The sequence below is a fragment of the Rhizopus delemar genome, genomic scaffold, assembly GCF_000149305.1.
Source record: "Rhizopus delemar RA 99-880 supercont3.23 genomic scaffold, whole genome shotgun sequence".
Classification (NCBI taxonomy): domain Eukaryota; kingdom Fungi; phylum Mucoromycota; class Mucoromycetes; order Mucorales; family Rhizopodaceae; genus Rhizopus; species Rhizopus delemar.
Window position 1 is genome coordinate 1 of NW_027137849.1, and position 18566 is coordinate 18566.

An 18566-nucleotide genomic window follows, 5' to 3' on the forward strand; every position below is an offset into this window, starting at 1 on the left:
TTGTCATCCATCAACAACTTTTGCACCATTCGACTCAGCATAAGTAATTGCATATAATAGCCAATTTTCAACTCGCTGTGTTAATTATTCGCCATTTCGTTTTTTGCAATGTCGAATCATTCATTTTTTTCGTCTGGTCGAATGTCGACTACTCGACCCCCAACTGTGGTGCCAACAGGTGTTTCTACTGCTTCTATTTCTATTCAAGACTTATTTAGCAAGTTTCAAGAGTTGTAACAAAGAGTCTCTTACCATGATGGGCTGCTTCGCCAATTAGAGGAATTGCAAGCTGAAAATGCTCATCTCAAAAAATGACGAATGAGCTGTTGTATAATGGTTTAAATAATAAAGGAAAAGGTAAAAAACAAAGATCAAGAAACAGTTTGGGTACTTTTTGAGACTGATCTTTATTTCAGTTTAAGTTAAAGTAAAAATTATTCTAATTGAAGGCAGGTATTTATATCTTATTGAGTGAGTGGCTTGATATCTTCTATTGTTATCGTTCTTCTAATCTTCAGGTACTTTAGCAAGTGTTATCTATAATTATGATTATGAAAACTTTTCATTTGTTCTTTTGTATGTCTGTCATAGATTATCTTTTATTCTGGGAATTCCTCACTGAATTGAATAACGTTATTTTACGCGTTATTTCAATTATGTGAAAGATTAGCAATATTCCTGACATTAGATTGGATTTGGTTATTTTAGTTGATACGTCTTCTTATCAAAGAACTCTCATGAATACAATACATATTCTAAAAGAACATGTTTAATTGGAATTGATTGTATGATCTTATTTAAATAAACTTGTATTTTATTTTATTTTAATTATGATCTTGTATTAAGACTTATATTTATTAATGTCAACTACAATCAGTTACTGTTCTACAACATGAGCAATCTGAAGAGATTGCAACACTTCGTGCAAAACTTGGTTCCGTGACATCCTCTAGTCATTCTGGTACAGTCAAAATCACAAAACCCATTCCAAAAGTTGGTAATGTCGCTGCTGCTTCCGCCATCTCTACAATGGAAGATGGTAATGTCAACGCTATGCCATCTGGCACTGAAGCTTCTTCTTGGGCCGTAGTGGCTGCTAATGGTAAGCCTCGTAATAAGGTACGTCGTCGTCTTGCTGCTGCTCGTGGCTTTCAACCTGTCTCTGGTGATTAGGGATTCGAATATGTCTATATCCCCAGATCTAGGCGTATGTCCTACTCCGAGGCGCGTCGTCGTCTCAGTCGACTTGGTGTTGATAACTGCCGTGTTCTTGACGTGTGCTTTCCTGCACATTCTGTTGCTGGTCTGCTTGTGCACTTGCAGTACAAACCTGTTCTCCTTGGTCTGCTCGAACGAGCAAAGGTTTCTGTCTTGACTGATTTTGATCCTTTGGATCCTCAACACTTGGCCGACCCAACCTACGCCTCTGCATCAATGGACACTCGCTTGACTGCCATCGCTACCACAGCCAACGAACGCTGCTCTCGTACTCTGGAACGATTGAGATACCCTGTCGCCGTTGCTGTTTCCAAGTTTTTCCTTGCCAACGCTATGGTATCCGATGAAGTAGTCTCGGAGGTGCTCTCATCAAAGGGGGATCGACCTGCTATCCGCCGTCACCGTGATGATCCTGTGGAAGACATGGCCATGGAGCTGTATGATCAATACGATGCTGCCTCTCGTTCCAGCGAAAGATCATTATAATGGTGTGTAGTAATACATATTATTTTAATGCATCTTCTCGCCAAGTCTCTGATCCGTCAATACCATCGCCCCAGTCCATTCCTTTGTCTCCGTCCACTCCTTCAAATAATACATCATCACTCGTTCCGCTTACCATCGGCTTGTGGAATGCCAACGGTCTCCAGGCTTCCACAGTCGATGACCTCCTCCGTCACTGCCAGTCGTTCTCGTTGATCTTTATCACCGAAACCTGGTTGCTTCCTCCTGCTCGCCTTCCCACCTCATGGCAGCAGTTTCATCTTTATGGTTCTCCTGTTGCAGGTCAGTATCGTGGTTCGATGGGTGTCTCTGCTTTGGTCTCTCCTCGGTGCTCACTGCCTGTGGTTGAATTCCCTGTGAACTGTAAGTATGCTCTTGGTCTGCAGTTGGGTCGTTTCTTACGACTCATCTGTCTCTACCTGCCTCCTTCCCTGTCAACTGCTGAGGTACAGTCTGTCCTGGACTCTCTGCCACTCACTGACGATACGATCATCTGCGGTGATCACAATGTTCGTCTTGGTCGTCTCGTTGGTGACTCTCGTACTAACATGCGTAGCTCTGTCCTTCGTCGTTGGTGCGACGACCATGGTCTCAACATTCTGAACAAGACACTTGCCTATGGTATTCCAACATACCTGACTTGCCGTGGTCATGCTGAGGTAAGCAGCATTGTAGACTACTACATCACCAACATGCCACTGGTCCATTCAGCAAGTATCTCCGTCGCCTTGGATCTTTCTTTGGGGTCAGACCATAAACTGATGTCCCTCTCTTTTGAGTACTCAGTCCCTGTGGTTCCTTCCACACCATCTCCTTCGGCTGGTCCAGTTCGTCGCCTTTGGAATCTGTCTCGGTTGAAAGAACCAGAAGTTCAGAAGCTGTATGTGTCTACCTTTTGTTCCTTGTCTGCTGCTTTGCTTGACCAGCTTCAACAGCTGTGCTCAAGTCCACCGTCAACGCGTCCACCCATTGACCATCTTAACGATGAACTCAATGCGGCCATCTATTCTGCGCTGGACAAGTCAGTTGGATCTCGTGTCTCTAGACCGAAGCAATGGAAAAGGTTCTGGACCTCTCAACTGCAAGCCTTGGCTGATCGTCGCGACTGGCTCTACCGTAAGTGGCGTTGGTCCCTTGGGATTGACAAAGCTTACTGGTGGGGTCTCCATCAAGAAGCTCATGTCCGTTTCCGCACGGCTGTCAAGCGTGCAAGGCGAGAATCCTGGCGTGCCTTTTGTGACTCCCTCGCTCGTGGTGACTTTTCTGCTGCGGTGCGTAGGGTCAAGCAAGTCCACAACCGTCGTCGTCCTCAAGTCTCATATGCCCATCCTGATGGTCCCGTCGCTGGTGCCAACGCTATGCGGGATCATCTTGCATCCGTCTACTCTGGCTCTGGTATACCATCCAGTCGTCCTCCTCCACTTCCGTCTCCTGATGGTCAAGTTCCATTTGATCTTGCTTCAGTTTCTGAGGATGACCCTTCTGGCTCTAGTCTTAGTTCTGGTCTTGGCTCTGGTTCTGGTCTCGGCTCTGGTCTTGGTCCTGATTCTGGCTCTGGTCTTTCTTCTTTTTCGGCTGACTCTGTTGCTGACACAATGCGTCGTCTACCTCTACGCAAAGCTCCTGGATCTGATCATCTGCGTACAGAGATGCTTATCCCCATTCGTAAGCAAGTCGCTGCTATCCTGGCTCGCCTCTTTGATATCTGCTGCCAATGGTCATACACTCCTTCTCTTTGGCGTCATGCGCAGGTCGTGCCTATCTACAAGAAGGGCGACCCTCATCAACCGTCAAACTTCAGGCCGATCTCCTTGACGTCCATCATTCGCAAGCTGTTTGAAATGTGTCTCTTCCCAATTCTAGAAGATGTCTCGCCTCCATTGGACATTGCTCAAGGCGGTTTCCGTCCACAGCGAAGTGCTCTTGACCAGCCCTCTGCTTGCATGACTTGATGCAAGAGTACTATCGTCGCAAGCGTCATTTCCCTGTTGTGGCTTTTCTTGATATCAAGGCTGCGTATGATACCGTCGACAGACGTGTCATCTGGCAATCCCTCTTGGCTGTCAATGCTCCTTTTGCTCTGGTCTCTGTCTTGGCTCATCTTTTTGATGATGTTTCGATTTCGGTCCTGCTGTCTAACCAAGTCTCCACACCATTCACGCCGAGTACAGGTGTACTTCAAGGCTCTGTCTTGAGTCCACACCTGTACTCGATTTACATCAATACGCTGCCTGCTCTTCTTCGTTCAGCTGCCACCCGTACAACAACGATGGTTTCGTCCTTGTCTCCTTCTGGTCCTCCTGGTCCTTCTGATTCTGGCTCTTCTGGTTCTGGTCTTGGTCTTCCTTTTGGTCCGTCATTGGATGTCTCCTCTTTGTCTCCGTCGCCAACAGCTATCAACTCTCTCCTGTATGCTGATGATGTGGCTATTATTGGTTCCGCCAGTGAAGTTAAACAGATGCTTGACCTGGCCCAAATCCATTCCCAAGTGCTCGGTTACAGATGGAGTCCCACCAAGTGTGCCATCCTCAATGCGCCTGATCCGGCGTCGTCAAGGTACAGTGGCCGTCAAAATTGGTCGCATGTTTTCATATTTTGCCTATACAGACTACCTTCTACTTCATTTCTTGGCTTATTACAATGATATATACACCATTCGAAAGAGCAAACTCTGGAGAGTTACATAATAGTACAAACAGCGCCATAGAGGTAATGTATTGGCAATAATGGACCACCAAAGTCCGACGGTACATGCGACCAATTTTGACGGCGTTTATATACAGTAGGTGGAAAAATGGTCCGGATGTTTTTAGAATATTCACAAATAGTACTGTATCTTTACCAAATCTCAATCAAATTAAACGAAACAAAGATTATTTTGAAGAGAAATAATTACTTTATTTGTAGTAAAGATTTGATACGTCACACAAAATTTCAAAGAGAGCCACAGGAGATCAAACATTTGAGCAACATCCGGACCATTTTTCCGGGTGCCCCAAAGAATTTTAATTTCCCAGATTGTTCAGTGCTACTGACTCAGAAGCCGTCACTTTTGTCTTAGATGATTAATAATACATTACATTCATATTAATAATCAAAAAAAATATAAATATCTACATTTTTTTGCTGATTTAGCATACTTTCTTCTTCTTTCGTTATTACTGTTGTTTTGTATAAACATGGTTCGCTCTTTGCCTTTCGATGTAGAAAATAACATCAAGTCCTTACTCAAATCCGATCACTCCTACTCGCCAATCATAGAACGAGTGCCTGGAGTCAAGAAAAGCACTATCAGTGACTATAAGCGAAGATGGTTTTCAAACATGAGGCCCATTAAATCAGGCCGTAAGTCCGAAATTACTGCTACTACCAAGCCCTACATCGGACGATCAGTCATAACAGGTAAATTAAAGACGGAGAAGGATGTACAACGATATTTATGTGATATTAAATGCATAATTGACTACTCTGCTTGCTTAAAACTTTTAAAATCGATGGGATTCCAGGCCCGTATCAAGAAGCACAAGCCGTTTTTAAAGGTTATTCATATGAAAAAGCGATTTGCATGGGCCAACGCCCACAAGGATTGGACAAAAGATGATTGGCGTTGTATGGTATTCTCTGGCGAGGCTAAAGTAAACGTTTGGGGACCAGACGGTGTGAAATACTACTGGAAGAGACCTGATGACAAGCTTCGATCCAACCATCTTGACTTGACAGTAAAAGGAGGTGGAGGCAGCGTTATGATGTGGGGATGTATTACATACGATGGTCCTGGGTATGCTTGTGGTATTTATGATGGAACAATGAAGAAAGAGGATTATATACAGTGGCTACCAAAACCGTTCGCACAAAACGTATTTTTTCCTTTCTGAATCTTTTGTGACCTATTGCGGGCTAAATGAAAGATTTACCGTCCATCTCTTTGGAAGCCTATAGCGGCGCTAAAATTGAGCGTATAGACGTATGCTATACATCATTCGAAAGCCTGGGTCGTCTATTTTTAGATAATGTAACATTAATTTCCAAAAATGGTAATATGCGGGAAATAATTAGGAAAGAAAACAGTCGCTATAGGCCCTGATTTTTATAGTTATCAATGAAAAAATTTTTTATTTATTTTAAGCACTTTGGAGTTTTTTTACGGGCGTACTAGGTGCTGAGGTATCATTTTCATCAGATTCGCTATCGGAATCGTCATCTGAGATAAAAATAAATGGCTCTTCATCGCCCTGATCACCAGTGGCATCTTCAAAGACGGTTGTGAGCAACGATACCAATGGACCTTGGTCGGCAATGCCTGCTCTGGTGAACGACACTTGCGAAAAGCAAGCAAGCATTGCCTTCCAGTGATTGCCAGCATGTTTTCTTCGCCAGATGAATTCCACTAATTTCCATGGCATCATCGATGCTGTGCGATGACGGCTGGTCACTCCTCGTTTGATACCATTCCAAGTACCTAATAGCAGGTTGTTAGCATTGTTTAAGAATTCTATGATTTACACAAGTATGTACCTTCTATTGTGTTAGTGCAGGCACCTGTCTTTGGATCGCGAAATGCTTTGGAGTGATTGACCGTTTGAACAACTAAATTTCGGCTTGGATCGCTGTCAATCCCCTTATGGCCTTTCCAGCAGTCTACCATGACAAGTGAGCCTGTAAACAAGGGTTAGGTGCACTGATCATCAAGTATATACATATTTCAAATGTTACCATCCTTAGCAAAAGTATCGATTATGAGCTTCAAGGTATTTTGGTTGCGGTTAGGTACCGTCAGCAAGAACACCTTACGTTCGGGTGTGCGCTCTACACCTCCAACAACCCAAACACCGTCTACCCTCTTTCCCTTATTGTACTTTCTTTTACCAAATTTGCTCTCATCTATTTCAACAACAATTGACTGTCCATTACTGCCAACCCCACCTAAGTATGACTAATTAATTACATACTCTGATATCAACAAAGCATCACGTACCAACTTGAACATCTTCAATTCGAAGATCTGCCTCCATTACTTGATAGATATCTTTGACAATGCTGCGGACAGTTGGCAGGCTAAGTCCAGTCATGGTAGATATTGTTCCGTTTGGAACTTGCAGCAGAAAGAGATACACTACTAACAGTGTTTGATGGATAATTGACTTGCGACCTTGAAAGAAGGATCCATCCAGGTAAGAAATACGGCTACGACCGCACGCACAGGTGGTTGAGCCGCATCGCCAAAAGAATCCATCCCTGCTGGACTGGTTCAAGCGCATTTCGGAGCCTTCCTTACACTTGCGCGATGAAAAAAAGGCACCGTTCTCCTTCAAGTAACTTTTACCAATTGCCTTTAGTTATTTTCCCTCCCACTTAAAAAATAAACTTACTTCAATGTACATTCAGCCGTCATAGTTCTTTCAGCGATGTATGCAAGAGTTGGCATGTTGTTAGCAGCGTTAGAAGACATTGGAGATTGATAAAACTGATAAAAAGATGAAGGAAAGAAAAAAAAACAGAAATAACAGGCCTTTTTATATTTTTTTTACATGTTTTGTTATCTGTCCGAAATCAGCCGATAGATAGGCAGCATCTCCGCAACGAGAATTCGTTTTACCATACAGAACCGATAAAAGTTTTCCGAAAACTTTTGATATTTCCAAAAAAAAAATAAGTTACTTAGACCCAAAAATAATGCAAAAAGTAGACTATGTTTGCTGAGCGTCCACCGGGAATCGAACCAACGCCTTCAGAATGAGAAGCCATTAGCAAAACCCAATAACCACAAATGTTGATTTGCCGATTCTTGTTTCGCAAGCCTTTTTGTCATACAATTTTTGGTTTTTGGAGCTGTTTTTCTCGACCTGCAGAAGTCGTATCTCGGTCCGGACTTTTTTAATGACCTTCTACTTGTCATCCCTCTTGAGTGAAGTAATGAACAAGGAAGAAAAAATGACTGTTCTTAGTAGATCTCGCAATTGGCCAATTTTGGCTTAATAAACTCCGCTTAAAAATGATATAATCGTGTTCTGTGACCCCAATTACCATATTAAGCATACCAAACTCCGCGTGCGGAGTTTGTATATATATTTATAGTAGATGGACGGTAAATCTTTCATAGATCCCTATTGCGCATAAAAGATACCATATCTAATACATATTTCCTAAGAGTACAAACTCTTGGCTTTCTGATGAAGTATAAAATGTCACCCTATGCGCACCCTAACTCGTACTACGGAGAATCAAAACTCAAAGGCACATTCGAACGGTTTTGGGGCCACGCTTGAGGAATTCTTCGATTGCGATAAACGCAGTCACTGCACCCTCCAATTCTTCCAGAACTTTCGCTGCTTGCTAATTCACCACTGCGCATTATTTTTTTGCCTTTTTTCTTTGTCATTCGCACATTCTCATTTCGACATCTCGACATCTACCAAGTAATTACCCAACATGCAACCATTAACAGAAGATCGCAAGAACACTATCGAGTTTTACCTTCGTCAAGGTTTTTCTTATCATAAAATTGCAAAGTTAGTCAAAGTATCATCCTCTACTGTTCATAAAATTCGTTTGGAGTTAGGCTTGCCTGCTCGAATTGACAAAGGTGGTAGGCCAAAAGCGCTCACTAAGCGGGAACAGCAGCATCTCGTTCGTGCTGTAACAGTAGATGGTCTCGAAAATGCTGTACAAGCACAGCAGTCGTTGGAGCAGAACTTGGGCAAGTCAGTTTCTGTAGATACTGTACGTAGGGAGTTAAGGGATGCTGGTTTGGTCTCATTTGTCAGGCCAAAGAAACCTTTAATTAATGAAAGAAATAGAAAGAGGAGGCTCCAATGGGCTCGTCAGCATATTGACTGGACAGTAAACGATTGGATGAACGTCATATGGTCTGACGAAACCAAAGTCAACCGTTTTGGGTCCGACGGGAAGTCTTATGCATAGAAATTGCCAGGCCAACCGTTAAAAAAGCACCAGGTTTGTGAGACAGTGAAGCATGGAGGAGGCTCTATAATGGTATGGAGCTGCATTAGCTGGTACGGTCCAGGCTATATTGTGGATGTGGGCAAGAACATGACAAAGGACGTTTATTTGGAGGTTTTACAAGATGACTTGATGAAGTCTTTGGCCTGGTATATGGAAGAAAGTGGAAAATCTACGAGTAAATTTATCTTTATGCAGGACAACGACCCCAAACATACAGCTAAAGTCGTATCAAAATGGCTAAATGAGCAAGAGTTTTATGTAATGAAATGGCCACCACAATCACCAGACTTGAACCCAATTGAAAACATGTGGCAATTACTTAAAAGACGGCTGTTTAAAAATTATGACTGCCCTCCATGTGGTATACATGAGCTATGGGATCGTATAGGACACACTTGGTACCAAATCACGGCTGAAGAATGCCAAAGGTTTATTAAAAGTATGCCCGATCGATGTCGTGCAGTTATTGAGGCTGATGGCTTGTATATTGGATATTAAATAAACTTATTTTAATTCATTTCGCTTTTAAAATATGTGGCCCCAAAACCGTTCGAATGTGCCTTTGAGTTTTGATTCTCCGTAGTACGAGTTAGGGTGCGCATAGGGTGACATTTTATACTTCATCAGAAAGCCAAGAGTTTGTACTCTTAGGAAATATGTATTAGATATGGTATCTTTTATGCGCAATAGGTCATAAAAGATTCAGAAAGGAAAAAATACGTTTTGTGCGAACGGTTTTGGTAGCCACTGTACATACATTGGATACAACGCTAATGGACACCCTAAATGGACTATGTAAAAGATATGGTGCAAGGAGATTCCGGACCGGGTAATTGACCTACGTAAAATCCAATTATAGCAATCGATGCGCCCGAATTTTCCGGATCGAATGGTGTAGCTTTTATAACCGTCACACTTAAACTCAGCTCGTAAATCGCATTACAACAGAAAAAAACTACCTTTGGCGGACTAAAAAAGTGAGATTGTGTGCCCGCTGTTGGTTGCACACAAGCATCCAATATCGCAAACGATGTAAATAATTTTTCCGCTTTCAATGGTGGTATTTTGAAAGGTGTCACTGTATTACCCGACGAGCTATGGTCCTTCAAAGACGAAAAAATTATTTGGCTCACCGTCAAGTGAGGTTACGACGTGATTGCGGGCCGGATACTGCCCGTATTTGAAACCTATACACAACTGTCGATGCATTTGATGATTCTGCACCAAACAATGATATGTATGAAGCGGTCACAGTAGTATTCAGAAGCTATGGACTTCCAACGACTAAAACTCGACATTGGTTAAGTGTGTTATGTTCTGGTAAAGTAATTGAGAAATAACAATAAAACCAAAAGAACACTTTTTGAGACTGAACTTTATTTAAGACAATCTTAATGGTTAAAAAGCAATTATTACAAAGTCTACTATTTATATTCTTCTATCAGTTGGCGGATAAATGAGTAGTTATGAGCGTAGATCCAATCATTGACACGTTTGATTGAAGAATGATCACTGAATCGATTATGAAAACTTTTAATTCGTTGTTTTTATAGATCTTGTTGTTCTTTAACTGATCTGGGAGAGTTGTCCCGTCTTCATTGAGAGGAAAGATATATTTATATGAAATGCCTCCAGTCAGATCAAAGTTGACTAGGTACCTAACCCATTATTATTCATTTACAGAAACGATGAATAGTAAAGATCATGTGTCATGATCTGACATGTCAATAAGATAACAGTCTTATCATTCTAAGCTAAATCTTTACAAATGAATTTGAATAAGAATAGATCCTGATAATTACCAACTGCCCTGAACAGCCAAGTTTCACTTGTTGTATAATGGTTTAGATAGTAAAAGAAAAGGTGGAAACAAAGATCAAGAAACAGTTTGGGTACTTTTTGAGACTGATCTTTATTTCAGTTTAAGTTAAAGTAAAAATTATTCTGATTGAAGGCAGGTGTTTATATCTTATTGAGTGAGTGGCTTGATATCTTCCATTGTTATCGTTCTTCTAATCTTCAGGTACTTTAGCAAGTGTTATCTATAATTATGATTATGAAAACTTTTCATTTGTTCTTTTGTATGTCTGTCATAGATTATCTTTTATTCTGGGAATTCCTCACTGATTTGAATAACGTTATCTTACGCGTTATTTCAATTATGTGAAAGATTAGCAATATTCCTGACATTGGACTGGATTTGGTTATTTTAGTTGATACGTCTTCTTATCAAAGAACTCTCATGAATACAATACATATTCTAAAAGAACATGTTTAATTGGAATTGATTGTATGATCTTATTTAAATAAACTTGTATTTTATTTTATTTTAATTATGATCTTGTATTAAGACTTATATTTATTAATGTCCACTACAATCACTTACTGTTCTACAACATCGCTTTCATCTCAACAGTTGATTATTTACATCAGTCTATGAAATTTTTCTTATACATGTCAAATCATATCGGTCGTAACTATCTCTTGTCATTTAATCTCAGGTCTTGCTCAATCAATATAAATAGCCTTGGAATCTTTCTTTAATAAAAGTATTCGACTTTAGAACTATTGTTCGGTCTCGTTAATTCTTCTTTGTCTATTTTAAATATTTAAAACTCTACAAAACTGATGTTAATAATCAGCTGTTCAGATTAAAAGAGAACTTGGCTGTTCAGGGCAGTGATAATTATGAAAATCTATTCTTATTCAAACTTATTCGTAAAGACTTAGTCCAGAACAATGAGACCGTATCTTATTGACATGTCAAGGCGTGACAATAGTTACGACCAACATAATTTGGCCCGCATAAGAAAAATTCCATAGACTAATCTTATTAACCAACTACTTATGTATGAACAGAGACATATTGCTAAAAGTAGTTACTAATTATTATAGTCAACTCTTATTTAACCCAACCTGTGAACATTTAACCCGGTGCCATAAGACAGTATCCTATTGTCCTGTCAAAACATGAAGAATACAGAGCTCTATTGAGAAACATACTCGCTAATATATCATCACCGTGTCGTTGAAGCATTATTATTCTTAGACAGTCAAGCTTTTAAGGATGTAAAGTATAATGTAGGAACGCTTCAGATTTTGTAAGACTTGGTGAATAAGTCACAGCTTTACCGTATCAACATAGTAGACCGTCAGTTTTAGTTGTTCAGTATACGAAGTGGGGGTTTTTTTTTACAACATTATAATTCCAGTACAAAGCTTGTTGATGCATATTGAATATGCACATACAAAAAAAAAGACATACTCATGTTAAGTATATTGTTCAAGTGTAATGTTTTATTTGTTTCAAAGTATAAAAGTTAGAAGAATATCATAAAAAGTGACCATATTAAAGAAAAATAACATACAGTAGGTCAAAAAACTGCTGCAAGGAATCCATTTTTCTTGGTTTTTATAGTGCATATCCTGTTACAATGGCACAAACTGCCTCTGTTCCCACATAGTAGATCTTCTACATGTCTTGAAAAATCCGAAAGAGTTTAAGCCCTATTGGATAAGTATTGAAGGAAGTATGAGATGCGCAATTTGAAAATTTGAAAAAATGAAAATTTCAACGGAATGAATTTATTTATTAATATTTGGTTGGTCCTCTTTTTCTATTAATAATCTCTTGAGTTCTTTCCGAAATATTATCTACATGTCTTTGACAAAGTTATTTATTGAAGTCAATTCATATTTCCTCAACTCGTTCCCAAAGCACATCCGTGTTCTTTGCTCTCTGTTCATAATAGTTGAGTTTCAACTTCAATTGATGCCATACGTGCTCGATTGAATTTAAGTCGTGGCTCCGAGTTGGTCAATCGTTAATATAGCTCTCTTGGCTACTACATAACTAGGCTATTGTAGATTATGCCTTGTGCTTTGTGTTATTATCATGCTAAAACTAAATGTTGGACCAGTCGATATTGTAGTACTTCATAGTATCACGAAGCGTAGTGTTCAAAATATGCTGGTAAACACCCGAGTACAACTTTCCATCGTAAATCTAGCAAGCATATCCTGGTCCTTCAGAGGTTATACAACACTAGGACATCAATTTGCTAGCTTCATGGTGGATTACAAAATCCAGGTCATGATGTTGAAAAAGGTCACTTGGCCTTTTCCGATAGTGATCATCACCATCAAAGCCCTATACGTTGATCTTGGTTTCATTAAAGTAAACGATTTGTTGTCAGTCAACCATTGCCCAATCCTGATGCTCCTTTTTCCATTCTAACTGATGCTACGTATGCACGTTTGTCTGAAATGGCTACTTTTTTTCTATCAGAAAATGGAACTCCATTAATTTCAGTACGTTAATCTCTGACTGGTATGAGATATCGTAGCCAAATCCAACTGGCTCCCGGTATACCTCTTTGGAAGTCTTTAGAACCCCTTCAATGACTTTTCTTTTGATTAACCGCTTCGTCACTTTGGAGACTAATGTAGGTCTATCACCTGTGCTCACTGTCCTACTTGAAAACAACGTTATAAAGTATCTACTAACAGTTGATTCATGTAATCCAGTCTCCTTAGCAATATCATACTTTGATGTGGATCCGGTTAATGTCTGTTTGAGATCGTTTACTTTCTCTTCTGACAGTCATATATGCATGCAATTGGTGAGAGGGTAAAAAAGAGAAATAATTTAAACAAAGGAATATAAGATTTAGAATAAAGAAATTGTAAGCACTCTTAAATACAGATAGCATTCTAATCACGTCAAAAGTGAGAAAAATTGTGATGGCAACCGGTTGGGTTGTATTAAAATTCATTATTTCAAACATATGTAAACAAGTAAAAAATACCAGATGTTTAAAATACTACCTTTAGCAGTATCAAATTCCACCAATAACCATTGCCCATATCCGATAATCGACGAATAAACGCACTTTCTATTGAGGTACAAACAGTCAAAGTTTGAGATAGTTTGGTGCAGTATCCATGGACAAGCAGCTGTAAAACATGAATTTTGCAATTCCTTGCAGCAGTTTTTTGACCTACTGTAGCTTTAAGCAAGGCTATTGAAGCTTGTTTTGCACCAATAGGGTGCAGGATTACCAAATACATAATACGCTGAGTATAGCTTTCAAGTACAGTCAGTAGCCAATCCGTTACCACGCCATAACCATTCTTGACAGTGAGCCAAATAATTTTTTCGTCTTTGAAGGACCATAGCTCGTCGGGTAATACAGTGACACCTTTCAAAATACCACCATTGAAAGCGGAAAAATTATTTACATCGTTTGCGATATTGGATGCTTGTGTGCAACCAACAGCGGGCACACAATCTCACTTTTTTAGTCCGCCAAAGGTAGTTTTTTTCTGTTGTAATGCGATTTACGAGCTGAGTTTAAGTGTGACGGTTATAAAAGCTACACCATTCGATCCGGAAAATTCGGGCGCATCGATTGCTATAATTGGATTTTACGTAGGTCAATTACCCGGTCCGGAATCTCCTTGCACCATATCTTTTCCTTCAGCCCCCTAAATTACTACAATTATGATCCTAAAAACATTTACTTCCAGCAGGATAACGATCCGAAACATACGTCGAAGGTTACAAAAGTTTGATTTGAAGAAAACAACTTCGACAGCAATTCTATTTACAGTTGGCCTGCTCAGAGCCCAGATCTAAACCCGATTGAACACATTTGGCATCACCTGAAGTTAAAATTAAGTGCGTATGAAAGCAGAGCTAAAGGCGTTCATGAACTATGGGGTCGAATTGAAGAACAATGGGCGACCTTTACAAAAGATGATTGTAGAAAGGATGTAGACAGTATGCCGGATAGAATTAAAGCTGTTATTCAAGCAAAAGGGGGATATACGGACTATTAACAGATATTATGGGACACCCGGAAAAATGGTCCGGATGTTGCTCAAATGTTTGATCTCCTGTGGCTCTCTTTGAAATTTTGTGTGACGTATCAAATCTTTACTACAAATAAAGTAATTATTTCTCTTCAAAATAATCTTTGTTTCGTTTAATTTGATTGAGATTTGGTAAAGATACAGTACTATTTGTGAATATTCTAAAAACATCCGGACCATTTTTCCACCTACTGTATGAACTCGGATCTTTACCAACAGATATTGGATACAACGCTCCGGGAAACAATGGAGTACTATGATATGGATTGGTCTACTGCGTATTTTCAGCACGATGGTGACCCAAAGCATCATTCCAAGTCAACCGTCCAATGGTTACAAGCTAATTGTTTAGGATAGGGGGTTTTAGGTAAAAGTAGTATAACAACAAAGATAAAGAAATACTGTTAGAACTTGGTATCTCTTTATTAAGTTAAGATAACTAAGATTAAATATGATAAATTCTACATGTAAAAAGTGAGAGTATTTATAGACATGATACGGATAAAGAATTAGGACAGATTTATGATCAATTCGACAGAATAGATGATTACTATTTCTAATTATTAGTTTAGCCTGTTCCTAGCTTGTATTGTCAATTATGCTATTGGGATGGTTTCAGATAACTCTGGATGTAGGACTATTTAGGAGACGGTACGGATGAATATAAAATCCTCTAGTTCCGTGATTGGATATTATGGCTAATAATAATATCTCAGTTAGGATAAAGGTTTACATGACTTAATGATGATCCGGTAAGTAATTGTCATTCCTTATTCAACATGCTCATATCATCAATAAACTATATTACAACCACGCCATCATTTGACTGTGTGAAGTTAGTATGAATAAAGCTTAATATAAAAATCTAATCAAAGTCTTTTATTGATCTGTGTTGGGAATAATGTTATAAATGATTCCAAAGTTATGTCAACATATTATTTAGGATCATATGAGATTCCTTTTACTAAAATAAAGTGACTATAATCTTATGTATCCTTAACACTAATGGGGTGAACTACATTGACGACTGGCCAGCTCAAAGTCCTGACCTTAATCCTATTAAGCATCTTTGGCATCATTTGAAGTTGAAGCTATCGTTATATGACAAGAAAGCCAAAGGTGTCCATGAATTGTGGGAAAGAGTTGAAAAGGAATGGAACTCCTTTGATAAAGAAGTTTGCAGAAGGTATATTGACACTATGCCTGCGCGCACTAAGGCAGTAATCGATGCCAAAGGTGGTTCTACTCGGTATTAAGTCATCTATAATACAATAAAAGTAAAGGGAAAAAACTCTAAAAATAAACCCACAGCATTTCCATCGCTTTTGCGGACTGTTAAATAAACGTCTGAGGTTAAAGCTTTCATGAGATGTAATAGACAGCCCAACAAGTATGTCATAAAGTCTTTGCATGATCCAAGTCGCTGTGTATGCTCATAGAGGCTAATAACTGAAAAAATATCCGACGTTTTTAGTTTTTTCACCCACTGTATGTACAGTGGCCAGCAAAACCGTTCGCACAAAACGTATTTTTTTCTTTCTGCACCATTTGTGACGTATTGTGCATACTGGACATTATATTTAGTACATATCACCTAAAAGTAGAACCTCTTGGCTTTCTGATGACGTATAATCTGCCGCCCTAAGCACACCCTAAATCGTATTACAGACAATCAAAACTCAAAGGTACATTCGAACGGTTTTGCGACCATATATTTTGAAAGCAAAATGCGTTAAAATAAGTTTATTTAATATCCAATATAAAAGCCATCAGCCTCAATAACTGCACGGCATCGATCCGGCATACTTTTAATAAACTTTTGGCATTTTTCAGCCGTGATTTGGTACCAAGTGTTATAGGTAGACATAATAAAATAATAAATTATGCTATAAACCAAACATCTCCAACACTAGCATAGTTGAATCATAAAGATCTGACGATGAATTATATCATAAAGAGTAATGAATGTCTTGCATATATAATACCAACTTGTTATAGTAATGAGTCTTTGCATAATCTCTTTTATGATCCAATGTATTAAGTTGCATTGAGACTATGTATGTCAGAATAGAATATTGTTTTTCTTGCATAGTAACTTTATTGATCTAAACGAATGATTGAGAAATAATCCTATCGATAATCCGATTGGTGCCTTAATAGCTCCTGTTGTCTCCATTATTAGGTTTCAGTCTTTCTGCACTTATTTAGTAACCGAGTTTACTCAAACCCAATAACCATTCAGGAACAAAATACAAGTGCCGTCTTAAACAACGATTCCATGGATGACTATTTATAAATGCAACACTAGTAGCTTAGAACAACGATTTATAATATAATTATACAAGATAAGATTCCATGGAACAAGATATGATGACAATGCCCCAATCCATAATGAAACATCAAGAAAGAACCAATTGATTTAACTCAATCGTCCCCATGAATTATCATTCAAAAGAATATAAATATCCCACCTAAATCCTGATTGAAAAAAGGATAACTTTTAACTTGGATATAATCACGAATAAAAAGTATCTCAAAGTAATTATCGTTTTGGTGCTTTTTTATTTCTTTTTTATCTTCGTTTATTACACCAAGTGTGTCCTATACGATCCCATAGCTCATGTATACCACATGGAGGATAGTCATAGTTTCTAAACAGCCGTCTTTTAAGTAATTGCCACATGTTTTCAATTGGGTTCAAGTCCGGTGATTGTGGTGGCCATTTCATTACGTAAAACTCTTGCTCATTTAACCATTTTGATACGACTTTAGCTGCATGTTTGGGGTCATTGTCCTGCATAAAGATAAATTGATTTGTTGATTTTCCACTTTCTTCCATGTACCAGGCCAAAGACTTCATCAAATCATCTTGTAAAACCTCCAAATAAGCGTCCTTTGTCATGTTCTTGCCCACATCCACAATATAGCCTGGACCATACCAGCTAATACAGCTCCATACCATTATAGAGCCTCCTCCATGCTTCACTGTCTCACAAACCTGGTGCTTTTTTAACGGTTGGCCTGGCACTTTCTATGCATAAGACTTTCCGTCGGACCCAAAACGGTTGATTTTGGTTTCTTCAGACCATATGACATTCATCCAATCGTTTACTGTCCAGTCAATATGCTGACGAGCCCATTGGAGCCTCCTCTTTCTATTTCTTTCATTAATTAAAGGTTTCTTTGGCCTGACAAATGAGACCAAACCAGCATCCCTTAACTCCCTACGTACAGTATCTACAGAAACTGACTTGCCCAAGTTCTGCTCCAACGACTGCTGTGCTTGTACAGCATTCTCGAGCCCATCTACTGTTACAGCACGAACGAGATGCTGCTGCTCCCGCTTAGTTCGCGCCTTTGGCCTGCCACCTTTGTCAATTCGAGCAGGCAAGCCTAATTCCAAACGAATTTTATGAACAGTGGAGGATGATACTTTGACTAACTTTGCAATTTTATGATAAGAAAAACCTTGACGAAGGTAAAACTCGATAGTGTTCTTGCGATCTTCTGTTAATGGTTGCATGTTGGGTAATTACTTGGTAGATGTCGAGATGTCGAAATGAGAATGTGCGAATGACAAAGAAAAAAAAGCAAAAAATAATGCGCAGTGGTGCATTAGTAAGCTGCGAAAGTTCTGGAGGAATCCGAGGGTGTAGTGACTGCGTTTACCGCAATCGAGAAATTTCTCAAGCGAGGCCGCATAACCGTTCGAATGTACCTTTGAGTTTTGATTGTCTGTAATACGATTTAGGGTGTGCTTAGGGCGGCAGATTATACGTCATCAGAAAGCCAAGAGGTTCTACTTTTAGGTGATATGTACTAAATATAATGTCCAGTATGCACAATACGTCACAAATGGTGCAGAAAGAAAAAAATACGTTTTGTGCGAACGGTTTTGCTGGCCACTGTACATGATCCTCTTTCTTCATTTTTCCATCATGAATACGACAAGCATACCCAGGACCATCGTATGTAAGGTTAACTGTACCTTTGTTACTGTCGGACTT

The 18566-nt window shown here is 39.2% G+C and overlaps 7 protein-coding genes across 7 annotated transcripts; 4 read left to right on the plus strand and 3 right to left on the minus strand.

The window, feature by feature from the left end:
* Positions 1–897: 897 nt before the first annotated feature.
* Positions 898–3674, plus strand: RO3G_16818 (uncharacterized protein; the record flags this gene model as incomplete). Its single annotated transcript, XM_067671402.1, has 3 exons — positions 898–1119; positions 1174–1655; positions 1715–3674. Coding segments are annotated over 3 exons (2664 nt in total), but the record flags the coding sequence as incomplete, so codon positions are not given.
* A 317-nt stretch (positions 3675–3991) lies between these two features.
* On the plus strand, positions 3992–4366 carry RO3G_16819 (uncharacterized protein; the record flags this gene model as incomplete). The annotated part of the gene is made up of 1 exon (XM_067671403.1): positions 3992–4366. The coding sequence occupies one exon, from the start codon at positions 3992–3994 to the stop codon at positions 4364–4366; it is 375 nt and encodes a 124-aa protein (XP_067527504.1).
* Positions 4367–4901: 535 nt separating this feature from the next.
* Positions 4902–5597, plus strand: RO3G_16820 (uncharacterized protein; the record flags this gene model as incomplete). Its single annotated transcript, XM_067671404.1, has 1 exon — positions 4902–5597. The coding sequence occupies one exon, from the start codon at positions 4902–4904 to the stop codon at positions 5595–5597; it is 696 nt and encodes a 231-aa protein (XP_067527505.1).
* An 827-nt stretch (positions 5598–6424) lies between these two features.
* On the minus strand, positions 6425–7171 carry RO3G_16821 (uncharacterized protein; the record flags this gene model as incomplete). Its single annotated transcript, XM_067671405.1, has 3 exons — positions 6425–6645; positions 6698–6906; positions 7092–7171. The coding sequence occupies 3 exons, from the start codon at positions 7169–7171 to the stop codon at positions 6425–6427; spliced, it is 510 nt and encodes a 169-aa protein (XP_067527506.1).
* A 1541-nt stretch (positions 7172–8712) lies between these two features.
* RO3G_16822 (uncharacterized protein) lies at positions 8713–9183 on the plus strand (the record flags this gene model as incomplete). Its single annotated transcript, XM_067671406.1, has 1 exon — positions 8713–9183. One exon carries the CDS (start codon positions 8713–8715, stop codon positions 9181–9183), a length of 471 nt encoding a protein of 156 aa, XP_067527507.1.
* Positions 9184–13500: 4317 nt separating this feature from the next.
* On the minus strand, positions 13501–14235 carry RO3G_16823 (uncharacterized protein; the record flags this gene model as incomplete). Its single annotated transcript, XM_067671407.1, has 3 exons — positions 13501–13946; positions 14130–14172; positions 14209–14235. The coding sequence occupies 3 exons, from the start codon at positions 14233–14235 to the stop codon at positions 13501–13503; spliced, it is 516 nt and encodes a 171-aa protein (XP_067527508.1).
* Positions 14236–17131: 2896 nt separating this feature from the next.
* Positions 17132–17521, minus strand: RO3G_16824 (uncharacterized protein; the record flags this gene model as incomplete). Its single annotated transcript, XM_067671408.1, has 1 exon — positions 17132–17521. The coding sequence occupies one exon, from the start codon at positions 17519–17521 to the stop codon at positions 17132–17134; it is 390 nt and encodes a 129-aa protein (XP_067527509.1).
* Between the last annotated feature and the right edge of the window lie 1045 nt (positions 17522–18566).